The sequence below is a fragment of the Pristiophorus japonicus genome, chromosome 9 (genome assembly GCF_044704955.1).
Source record: "Pristiophorus japonicus isolate sPriJap1 chromosome 9, sPriJap1.hap1, whole genome shotgun sequence".
NCBI classification, from domain to species: Eukaryota; Metazoa; Chordata; class Chondrichthyes; family Pristiophoridae; genus Pristiophorus; species Pristiophorus japonicus.
In genome coordinates this window covers 49,812,786-49,825,200 of record NC_091985.1, presented here as the reverse complement: position 1 = coordinate 49,825,200, position 12,415 = coordinate 49,812,786, and the positions used below count along the sequence as shown (strand labels likewise).

At 43.0% G+C, this 12,415-nt stretch overlaps 1 protein-coding gene across 1 annotated transcript in view; it reads left to right on the top strand.

Annotated features, from left to right (window-relative positions):
* lrpprc (leucine-rich pentatricopeptide repeat containing) overlaps positions 1-12,415 on the top strand; it is a 187,398-nt gene that overhangs the window by 157,300 nt on the left and 17,683 nt on the right. Inside the window, exons 29-31 of the mRNA XM_070889342.1 lie at positions 445-586; positions 6,998-7,124; positions 11,159-11,247. Of these exons, the coding sequence (XP_070745443.1) occupies positions 445-586; positions 6,998-7,124; positions 11,159-11,247 (358 nt within the window). The remainder of the gene's footprint in view (positions 1-444; positions 587-6,997; positions 7,125-11,158; positions 11,248-12,415) is intronic.

Below are 12,415 nucleotides of genomic sequence, written 5' to 3'. Positions count from 1 at the left end.
GACTCCTGGCAGCTGTTGTGCTAAAGGCTGTAAAATAACTGTTGATTTAGGTGATGCTGTGGAATGGTAGGACCTGGGTTCATCCACACACTTTGCTGAGCCGTACAATGTGACAAGATGCCTAGTGGAGTCCAGGTATTCCCCCCCAGAGGGAGGAGCAGCTGTAATGAATGTCATCCTAAACCGCTCTCACTCAGACCAGCCAGTTTATGAGCAGCATTGTTGGAGTCATCCACGCTACCTGTCAGCTAGAAATGTATATGCTGTTGCTCTCTTGCTTTGAGTTTAAGATGGCTTTAATAAAAGAGCGTACCTAACCCACAGAAGAAAACAAAATGAAGGCTATGCATTTGTTTGACTTCATTTATCTGTCTACTACTGTTCCTCTTTATTTTGCACAAATCTGACTCGTTCTAAGTTTAAAACAAATTAATTATTACTCAGACATGGTATGAGGATGCTACACCGTCCACCTCTGCTGCTGAAGGTTCAGGTACACGAGCAAGAGCTGCCAATTTGCCTGTTGACACTGCCAGTGACTATCAACGAAGAGTGCTCATACTTTCCAAGAAGAACAATATTCAAGGTACCATTTGTGACAAAAAAATGTTTTTTTGATCTCCAAATTAGAAATAAATTTGAACATGTTTCTATACCTAGACGCAGGTTTGTCCTTAGCCTCTTATTTCTCATCTATATGCTGCCCCTTGGACATATCATTCGAAAACACGGAGTCAGTTTCCACATGTACACTGACGACGCCCAGCTCTGCCTCTCCACTTCTCTCGATCCCTGCTTGGTATCTAAATTGTCAGATTGCTTGTCCGACATCCAATACTGGATGAGCAGAAATTTTTTCCAATTAAATATTGGGAAGAACGAACCCATTATCTTTGGTCAACGGCACAAACTGCATTCCCAAACCACTGACTCCATCCCTCTCCCTAGCATCAATCTGAGGGTGAACAAAACTGTTCGCAATCTAGGTGTCATATTTGACCCTGAAATAGTTTCCAACCACATATCCGTGGCATAACTAAAACTGCCTTTTTCCACTTCCGTAACATTACCCGCCTCCACCCCTGCCTCAGCTCTTCTGCTGAAACCCTCATTCATGCCTTTGTTACCTCTCGACTTGACTACTCCAACTCATTCCTAGCCGACCTCCCACATTCTACACTACGTAAACTTGAGGTAATCTAAAACTCTGCAGCCCATTTATTATCTCGCATCAAGTCACGATCACCCATCACCCCAGTGCTTTCGAACCGACTTTGGCTCCCGGTTAAACAACGCTTCGATTTCAACGTTCTCATCCTTGCCAACCTCCCTATCTCTGTAATCTTTTTCAGCCTCACAACCCCACAAGATGTCTGCACTCCTCAAAATCTGGCCTCTTGAACATCCCTCATTATAACTGCTCAACCATTGGTGGCCGTGCTTCAGCTGTTTGGGCCCTAAGCTCTGGAACTCCCTCCCTAAACATCTCCGCCTCTCTATCTCTCTTTCCTCCTTTAAGACGCTCTTTAAAACCTACCTCTTTAAACAAGGCTTTTGGTCATCAGCCTTAATTTCTTCTTTTGTGGCTCGGTGTCAAATTTATCTGTTTTGTCCTGCAACACTGTTGTGAAGCGCCTTGGGATGTTTTACTACATTAAAGGCGCTATATAAATAAAAATTGTTGTTGTTAATAAAAATTAAGGCTCCATATTGCTGCATATTCCCAGCCTTTAATTGGAAATTTTGCTAATAAAAGTTGACTAAATTCGAAAAGGCAATGTCTTGCATGGTACTGAACTATATAGGCCAGGAGCATCATAGGCTTGTTGAATTCGGAATATCAGCTGGGTCAGTGGCCAGATGGGCTATGCCAGTATCTGACTACCTTCGGGAGAAAAAAGAAAAAAATTGCAGTGAAGGCAAAATGTAACATGTCCAGATCCACATTCCTGTCAGTTTGCTCATTTATTTGCATTATTCCATTGTGCACGTGCATATCATATTTTAGAAACGGAACTATTTTTTCTGTTGGTTTGAGCCCTCCTGACTTGTTATGACCTGATTGACAGATTATACATTTTTTTAAATTCAGTCTGCTTTCAGTATTTAAATGGGATACGATTAAGTAATTATTTACAAACTACATGTTGCTAGGGCTTGTTACGATCTGGAACGCACTACTTGAAAGGGTGTTGGAATCAGATTCCATCGGAGCTTTAAAAATGCAATTAGACATGCATTTGAAGAGAACTAATTTGCAGGGTTATGGGGAAAAAGTTGAGCTGTGGGACTAAATGTTACAGCTCTTTCAAAGAGCCACCACAAACAGGATGGGCCGAATTACCTCCTGTGCTGTAAAATTCTCTGATTCTATGTTGTTAATTGTTACTGTAGAGAAGAATAAAGATCAGCTTTTTCTCAAATGTAGAAATCTAGTATGTCTTTAAGTTCCTCAACAATGGGGTGATCTGGTGTCCGACCAATTCCTCATAAATTCAGAGTTCTGATGTGCCACTGGTTTGCTTGCAATTGGAGAAATATAGTCAAGCTTCCCCTATTTGAAACACTCTTCCCTATCTGGCGTTTCCCTGGGAATCTGAGTTAAATAATTTTTACGATTGACTTTTTTAAAAAAAATCTATCTCTTCAGTTTCTCCCACTCAAAGGATTAAAATAGTGGTATTTTTGGTCGGTGCAATATGTTACATGAAATGTGGTGCCTCTGTGCACAAACTATATTGCGTCTCGGAAGCTGTTCCTTTCAGCTCTAGTCTATTTACAGATCATCCATATCCGCGCCTCCAATCCTAATTCTTACATTATGTCTTCTCACTGGACTTTTCTGACCATTAGCTCATGTTTACTCTCGTAGAACATTCTACAACAAGTCACATTGTGTAAACTAGACCGTCTTGTTTGACACTATGCAATGAAATGGTTTCTGACAATGTTTTGCTGCCTTTCCTTGGTCCAGCTGCTACTTTGACTCTAAGGGCCCAAGTTTCCACATGATTTGCGCCTGATTTTTAGGAGCAACTGGTGGAGAACAGATTATCTTAGAAATCGCAATTCTCCACATTTTTTTTTTCTGCAGTTCTAGTCAGGTGGAACAGTTCTACTTTGGAACAGAATTTTTTCTTCAAAAGGGGGCGTGTCCGGCCACTGACGCCTGATTTGGAAGTTTCCACAGTGAAAACGTACTCCAAACTAAAGTAGGGTGGAGCAAGTGAAGATTTTTGTGGAACTGAAAAAACCTGTTCTACACATTAAAAAATCAGGCGCAGGTTACAAATTAGGCGCCCAGAACGAGGTGGGGGGGAGGGGGGAAGGGAAGTCATTAAATTCTATAATAAATCCTTATTTATACTTATACAAATATTATACAAATAAATCCAACCTGAATAAACATTTATAAGCAAAGAAAAGATTAAATAAACCATCTTCCTACCTGTGTGAAAGTGCTTCAGGCAGGTCTTTCGGGACCGAAGGCTGCCGGCCCGTCCCCAGCACCAGATTTACAGGTAGGTGGCGTTGGGTCGGGGCGGGGGGGAAGGGAGAGAGAGAGAGAGAGAGGAGGTCAGGTCGGATCCAGTCCGGGAGCGGCAGTGGGGGGCGGGGAGCGGGTGTCGGGTCTGGTCCGGAGGCAGGGCGGGGGCGGGGAGCGAGTGTCGGGTCTGGTCCGGAGGCAGGGCGGGGGCGGGGAGCGAGTGTCGGGTCTGGTCCGGAGGCAGGGCGGGGGCGGGGAGCGAGTGTCGGGCCTGGTCCGGAGGCAGGGCGGGGGCGGGGAGCGAGTGTCGGGTCTGGTCCGGAGGCAGGGCGGGGGCGGGGAGCGAGTGTCGGGCCTGGTCCGGAGGCAGGGCGGGGGCGGGGAGCGAGTGTCTGGTCTGGTCCGGAGGCAGGGCGGGGGCGGGGAGCGAGTGTCGGGCCTGGTCCGGAGGCAGGGCGGGGGCGGGGAGCGAGTGTCTGGTCTGGTCCGGAGGCAGGGCGGGGGCGGGGAGCGAGTGTCGGGCCTGGTCCGGAGGCAGGGCGGGGGCGGGGAGCGAGTGTCTGGTCTGGTCCGGAGGCAGCGGGGAGCGAGTGTCGGGTCTGGTCCGGAGGCAGGGCGGGGGCGGGGAGAGCGGGTGTCGGGTCTGGTCCGGAGGCAGGGCGGGGGCGGGGGAGCGAGTGTCTGGTCTGGTCCGGAGGCAGGGCGGGGGCGGGGGAGCGAGTGTCTGGTCAGGGCGGGGGCGGGGAGCGAGTGTCGGGTCTGGTCCGGAGGCAGGGCGGGGGCGGGGAGCGAGTGTCTGGTCTGGTCCGGAGGCAGGGCGGGGGCGGGGAGCGAGTGTTGGGTCTGGTCCGGAGGCAGGGCGGGGGCGGGGAGCGAGTGTCTGGTCTGGTCCGGAGGCAGGGCGGGGGCGGGGAGCGAGTGTCGGGTCTGGTCCGGAGGCAGGGCGGGGGCGGGGAGCGAGTGTCGGGTCTGGTCCGGAGGCAGGGCGGGGGCGGGGAGCGAGTGTCTGGTCTGGTCGGGGGGGGGAGCAGGAGCTGGCCGTGGGAGGAGCCTTATTCACGCAGCCCCAGTGAGGCCATTCGGCCAGGGCTAGGGGCTGCGTGCGTTGGGCCCCTCTCACACAGTACGGCACCTGGAGCTACTGTACTTGTGTGCCCACTGTAGTGCGCATGTGCAGAGGTCTCGGCACTGTTTTCAGCGCAGGGACCTGGCTCCGCCCCCCCACAGCTCGTGCTGACTGCGCCGAGAGCCAGAGGACCTGCAAGTAGGTGGAGAATACCGAGGATTTTTTTAGGTGCACTTTGTGGCGCGAAAAACGGGCGTCCAGGTCGGGACTGCGCCGTTCTAGGCGCGTGTGGAAACTTGGGCCCCATGTGTCAGCCTTGGCTTAGTAGTAGCACTCTCACATCTGAAGGTCATTTAGCTCAAGCCCCATTCCAGGACTTGAGCACCTAATCTAGGCTGAGGGTGCCATTTTTTGGAGAAGATATTAAATCTGCCCCCTCAGATGGACGTAAAATATCACATGGCACTATTCAAAGAAGAGCAGAAGAGTTTTCACAGTGTCCTGGTCAGCATTTATCCCTCTCCCAACATCACTAAAGCAGATTATCTAATCATTATCTCATTGCAGTTTGTGAGACCTTGCTGTGTGCAAATTGGCCCCCATGTTCTCTAAATTACAATATTGACACTTCAAAAGTACTTCATTGGCTTTAAAGCAATTTGGAACATCCTGAGGTTATGAAAAGCACTTTATAAGTGCAAATTCTTTCTCTGACCCTCTGCCTATACAAATAAGGTAACTGATGTACTAACTGGCATGAAAGGTTTTTGTAATGTATTCGCTTCATGGTTCTTTGTTTAAGAATTCATAGCAACACATTGCTATAAAGAACTAGTTGGTTTATTAACAAAGGTTTAACAATCACACTACACGCTCACAACTGCACCCCATCATGGATGACCTAGGCTCAACTGACTGGGAGTTTATTGAGTCTTGTGACCATCACGTGACTGGCTAATGCCTCACAATGCAGCATGCTCACAGGTACATACATTACAGTTTTGTACCTCATTAGTCCCATTCTCGGTTCAATTACATCTGTCATTCAGCTATCTCATATAACAATTCTGCCTATCACGCCCAAGCCTAGATTTTCAAATATTGGAATTATTTACGCCAGAATGGCTATTGATGGGATTGCACTAAAATGGAATTGTGCCGTTTGCAGCTAATTTCCTTAATAGATCATTATCAAAGCTTTAGATTAAAATTCTAATTGGTGTAGCGAGCACAACAATCTCTACACCAAGGTTAGTGCTGGACATGGAAAATTGTGTTTGAATTAAATTTAAAGTAATGGGGACAATTGAAGGGAATATGTGATCCTATCCATATGCAAAGTCCACATTTGTGTACTTTGAAGCAGGGATTACTGGGATTGTTTTTAAAAATAATTCATAGAATGTGGGCAGCACTGGCAAGATCAGCCTGTATTGCCCATCCCCAATTGCTCTTGAGAAAGTGGTGGTGAATCGCTTTCTTGAACCGCTGCAGTCCATGTAGATACCCCACAGTGCTGTTAGGTAGGAAGTTGCAGGATTTTGACCCAGTGACGATGAAGGAACGGCAACATATTTCCAAGTCAGGATGGTGTGTGTCTTGGAGGCGGTGGTGTTCCCATGCACCTGCTGCCCTTGTCCATCTAGGTGGTAGAGGTCGCGGGGTTGAGAGGTGCTGTCGAAGAAGTCTTGACAAGTTGCTACAGTGCACCTTGTAGATGTTATACACTGCAGCCAAGGTGTGCCAGTGGTGGAGGGAGTGAATGTTTTAAGGTGGTGGATGTGGTGCCAATCAACGGGCTGCTTTGTCCTGGGTGGTGTCGAGCTTCTTGAGTGTTGTTGGAGTTAGCATTCATCCAGGCAAATGGAGAGTATTCCATCACACTCCTGACTTGTGCCTTGTTTAATGGTGAAAAAACTTTGGAGAGTCAGTTAGTGAGTCACGCCGCCGATTACCCAGCCTCTGTCAAGCTTTAGTAGCCACAGTATTTATGTGGTTGGTCCAGTTAAGTTTCTGGTCAATGGTGACCCCCAGGTTGTTAATGGTGAGAGATTTGCCGATGGTAATGCCACTGAATGTTAAGAGTTTCTTGGAATGCATTGGGGCCAAAGTTCCAGGAACAAAAAGGTGGTGTTCAAAATCCACATTGCACCAGCTGATTGCTGCTTATTTTTTAAGAATTCATTTACAGTACTGCAAGACCATAGCTAATTTTACTTACTAAAAAGTAATGGATTTGTCTGTATTCTGCTATGGTATTCATAAAATGAGAATTAAACCTTAATTACTGAAGGAGACTAATGACTGAAGAAGCCTAAATGGTTTCTTGTAAGCTGTGGGAATTAGATTTCTTTGACATTTGTTTTTCGGGGCTTGCAAACATTAGCAGAATGGTGTGTTCATTATAATTCTATTTTAATGGAAGCTCTTTTCATTTTTGTCAGAAGCCCATAACGTATTCCTGGAAGCTGAAAAGAAGGGTCTAATATTCAGCCCAGCTGCTTATTCAAGCTTCATGAACACTCTTCTGAGTCATGGGTTATTGGAGGAAGCCCTGGATGTCAAAAGCAAGTAAGTTTCTTGTGGAGTGGGGGGAGTAAAGGTGGAGTGAAAAAATGTTCGGGTGACTGTTGAAGATTAGTGCACTTAACAGTAGTTCACCGTTTTAATTGTAGGAAAAGATTTGAAGACAGTGAAATGTAAATCCTTTACTGTCTGCATTGCACTGTCTCATGTACAAATTGTTGATTTAAGACTGACAGATGGAAAAGGAGAAATCACGACTGAGCAATGGGTGCTTAGGCAGGGATTAGGGGATTGGCTCTGAGAGTAAGAAAATCCAGAGACTGATGCTGTATTATTTGAACCCTGGAGGCTGAAAGTGACTGAGAGGGATAGTTTAACCCTGTACTGTGTGAAGGATTTTCTTGGGATTGATCACAGTAATTCTCACATGACTCTGATTCCCTTCAGATCTTCAGAATTCTTGAGGTCAAGTAATGCGCTTGCGGTGAAGGAGTGCTGTTCAGTTTAGTGCAGTGAGATAATTGTTCAAGTTTAGCTCAAATGGCCCTCTTATAAATTGTGTAATCCTCATCCACTGAAAGATTGTACAGTGTGGATTATGCACTTTTTTCTTGCATGGATTGACGCTTTCTGGCTTTTAAAGATAATGTCCTTTTGTCATTAAAAGTTTTTAATTTCTCCAAGGTCGTCATGCAGTATTTGACTGTGCATGGGTAGGCATTTAACACAGGAAAGCTTTGGTCCAGAAAAACATTTATTTTGTCAAAAACTCCATGTCTGTAGAAATGCCCAGGAGGAAAAATGATCTGTATACAGATTATCAGGCAGAAGAATAAACTGAGAATCTACTAGCGGACAGAGAGCTAATGTCCTATTAATGTGGATATGTATGAGGTAATACATTTTACAAAAAACATCAAGGAATGGGCATTTACACTTAATGGAAAGACATGAAGAATGACCACAGAGACCTAGGTGTATAAATACATAATTCCCTGAAGGTGCGAGTCATGGTACAAAACCATAAAAAGGCCGGTAGAATGTTTGGTTTTATTGATAAGTGCATAGAATCAAAGTTATGGGCTAATGATGAATGTATTAAAAACATGGGTTAAGCCACAATTAGAGTACTGTGTTCAGTTTTGAGCACACTACAATAGAAAAGACATTCACTCAGATGATGCCCAGAATGGGAAACAGCTAACAAGAGATTTAATAGAGGTTTTGTTTTAATTATGAAGTATTTTAATGGTGACTAAGGAAAGACTATTTCCTCTGGGGAAGTCAGTGATGGGGGGATCCATCAACTTATTTACCCAGAGGGTTGTTCAAGCACGAATGCTTTGCCACAGGAAATGGCGCAGGCTAAATCCATTGAATCTTTTAAGGTGAATTTTTGAAGCAAAGGAAAATGTAAGATGTTGGTGAGAGTGCTAGGCAATATGATTCATTTTGAATTGGTTTAGCAGAGATAGAACAGACATGAAACTGGAGCTTTATTACCTAAAGCTTCCAGCTGTTGCACGAAGAACATTCTCTGTTTCAGTACTAGATCATTCCATTAAGCTGCTGTTTGCATGATTGAACCTTTAGCCAGAAAAATAACTAACTCAGCAAAGTACTATTTTTATTGGTGTGATTAAATTTATTAAAATCTTGCTTGCCTGCTAGTAAATTTTGCAAAAAATAGTGAACAGCTTTACGGTTGCAGTGGTAGAATTGTACACGTGTCTGAATTTTTAGCATCATAGCTGTTTAAAAAAAATATAGATATATTGCCAGTTGGACATTTTAACCTGCAAGTACTATAGATGTTAATATTGTAGTGTAATCACTAATTGAGAAGTAAATTAAAATCAAATTGAATAATAGTGCTCCACCAGAAAACATGGAGGGTGAAGAAAATTGGATGTTTGGAGTCAGAAGTGATGCTTGAGTAAGTGGGATCAAGACATTCACATGCCTGGGAAGGAGTTGCTGATTGATCTATAGACTCAATGGTCTCCAAGGTAACGGTGGAGTCAGATTATAGAGGCCTGGTGTTTGGGGCATCATGCAAAATTGGACGGTCTAATCGGGGATACGGGAGCAAATGCACGCTGAACAAAACTCAAGCGATGGCAGGAACAGTTGATTTGGAAAAACATGCAGAGGCTGAGAAATAGAAGGGAGATCCAAAAGGAGGAGGTCCAAAGACCAAAACTAACCTGGAAGGCGCATTGAAGTGCATTGCCAGAAACTCTGGCAGTGCACAGGTTCTCAGCAACACAGCTCAAATAATGGATAAACACAGCCACTAATTTCATTATTGCATTTTAGCCAAGCTTCATTAGTTTATGTCAGCTTGTTTTAGTGGTAGCACTCTTGGCTCTGAATTCGAAGGTTATGGACAAAAGGATGGTGGCAATCCAGTCCCATTGTATAATGAGTTTTTGCAGTTCACTGTAGCAAATGGACTTCCTGGTATCTGCAGTACTTTTAACAAGGGCTTAAACCTGCACTTGTCAGTAGACTGATGACTAGTTGGGGTGAGAGGGAGGGCAGTGAATGAAGGTGTTTACAGTCATGGTGGCTCCAAGGTGATGTGCCTGGTTATGAAGGTTTGGAAGTGGCGGGCGGGGTGGGCTCGGGTAATTCAAATGCATCATCTGAACTCCGAGATTTGATTACTGCTTCAAGTTTCCTTGGTTATAATTTAAAACTCATTCATTCGATACAATAAATTTGAATTGAAGAGTTACTGTTGTGTGGTGTATTTTATATGAATGTATTCTGATGCTGTTTGAAGATAAGTGCAGTGTGATATGGAAAAATGTCATTACTAACTTGCATGCTTTGAAGGTATATTGGGATGGTGTGACTGAATCTGTTGTGCCAGGTTATTTTTAAATGGTGTATTTTTGGAAGTTTCACTATCTAAATTTAGTGAATATCTAATTGTGAGAATAATTGTCAGCTATTTAATATATTGTGCATTTCTATAGCTTATCATGTTGTAATGTCTCAAAATGCCTCTGACAATAAATTGCTTTTAAAATCCACTGACTGTGGGAAAGTAGAAAGATAACTAACCAATTGATCTATTTTTGGTGATATTGGTTCAAGGGGGAATGTTGGCCAGGACAGTACAGCGGGCCTCTTGGAATGTTGAGTATCCATCTGAACGGGCAGATGAGATCTTGGTTTAGTGTCTCATCTGAAAGAAGACATTTCTGGTCTGCAGAAGTCCCTCAGTTTTTATACTGAACCCGCAACCTTCTGATGAGAGAGTACTATCAACTGAGTCAGGCTAATGATGCTCTGTCACAGTTGGGTTGACGTTTTATTTGTTGTTGAATTTTCAAGTGTGAATTGTAAAGCAATTGTACATTTTGATTGCACAGTGGGATAAAAGATTTTAAATGCTATGTAGAGAGTGTATATATGTTGTGGCCAAATTGCTAAATTTCACAGCCAGAGAATCAGTACAAAAACTCAAATGATTCTTGCATGTCAGATACCACTTAATAGCTGCATGTGGCATTATGTGCATTGATTTTAAAGAAGCACTTGTGGTTCTTGCATAAAGTCTAGGCTCTAGGATGAACTACATATCCTCCCAATTATAATGTGTCTTGGTTGTTTAGATGCACAAAACAGCTGTTGTTACTCACTGTCAGTGGTGGATATTGTATGTGACTCTGACTTCACAGCAAGACATGATTCTCTCCCAGCAGCAACCCCCCCCCAAATCACCTGCAATCTGAGACTCTTATCTGCAACTTTTTCGATGTCTAATATCTTTATGTTTAAGAGATAATGTTCTGGAAGCTAGACCACTTGCTTAAACATTACTCTCTCTCTGCTGCCTAGGGTACCACTTATGGCAGCTGTCAGAACCAAAAAATAGAAAGAAAGGGAGAGAAAAAACACTATTTCAGTATTTGACGTTCTAACATAAAAGCTGTCTACAGGTCGACATTTGTGGCAAAATTTTTAACATTGGAATGGTAGTTTTTATAATTTCACCTCAGTCTCAACCATTTATTATCATATCAGAAGCATGTCAGTAATTCCTTTCTAAATGTCTGCTTCTTTAGAGTTGAGACCCGCATCAAGGGCTTTACACTGAACGACGCTGCCAACAGCCTACTCATCATAACGCAAGTTAGGCGGGATAATCTGAAAGGTATGTCACACATTATGACCTTTACATCATGTTAATGCCTCTGCAGATTTTCATGTAACGCCTTTCGTACACTGTGATAAAGGAGTCCATTTAGCAAATTACCTGCTTATCAAGAGTCTTTTGTAGTAGCTGAGAGACATAAATTACTATATATGCATCTATAATACAACTGAAGCTGAATATGAATGTACTTGTCATTTGGCCACTTAGTCCAGTTTCCATTCCATTTAACAGAGGATGGTTTTGTCTTAGCTACAACAGTGGGCTGCAGACTTATGGGGGGGAGGGGGTGAAAGTACAAGCTTTAGAAATGAATGAATGAACAAATTCACCTTGAAATAGTTGCAAAATAATAGAAAATCTCGCAGCAAAGCAATTTCAACGAATTAAATTTTGTTGAAAATAAGATATTGGGTAAGAACTTTTCCTCAGGGATAGGTAAGGTAGATTCATGCATATATTAATATTTTCATTGAGTTATTGGTTAATAGTTATTTTTATACGGTAAATTAAATGTACATATTGAGACATGTTACCGGAAAAGACTGATATTAACAATTATAAATGCACATTGTTGCGAACAAAATGGAGTGTACAAAAATGGGAAACTTTGTTTTTATTTACAGCAGTTTTGCTTTCTTTAAACCTATGTTTCTTTAAGTTGTACTCTGTTTTAAGCAACTAAAAGGTAAGATTTTAGAGACAAGAATTCAGGTCACTATCACGATGTTTCTGATATCTTTTTTCCGATGCTGTTCTTTTTCAGAAGTGTACATTAACAAGATATTCTTTAATTTTATGATTTAATTGCTCTGAAATTTAATTGCTCTGAAAAATGTTTAATTTTAATTGAATTGCCACAAGGTATATATTTGTAAAATGGCATGTCGGGTAGTATTTGATCAGTTACAGCACACAAGCACATGTTTATATTTGAAGATGTTTTGTTTAAAGTAATGACAATGACGTCATTTTTATTTTAATAATACAGTGCATTTCAGACAAAATATGCAAGAATGAGCTTTACCAATGAATTTTTTATGCTGTGGCACTTTCCATTCTTGAATCCATTAAATCGTTTCTTCCCCCACAGAACCAGAAGCTTTTGTTTTTCATGCAACTCTATAAATAAGATCTTCAGGTTTTAAAAGTGGGATGAACATGTTTA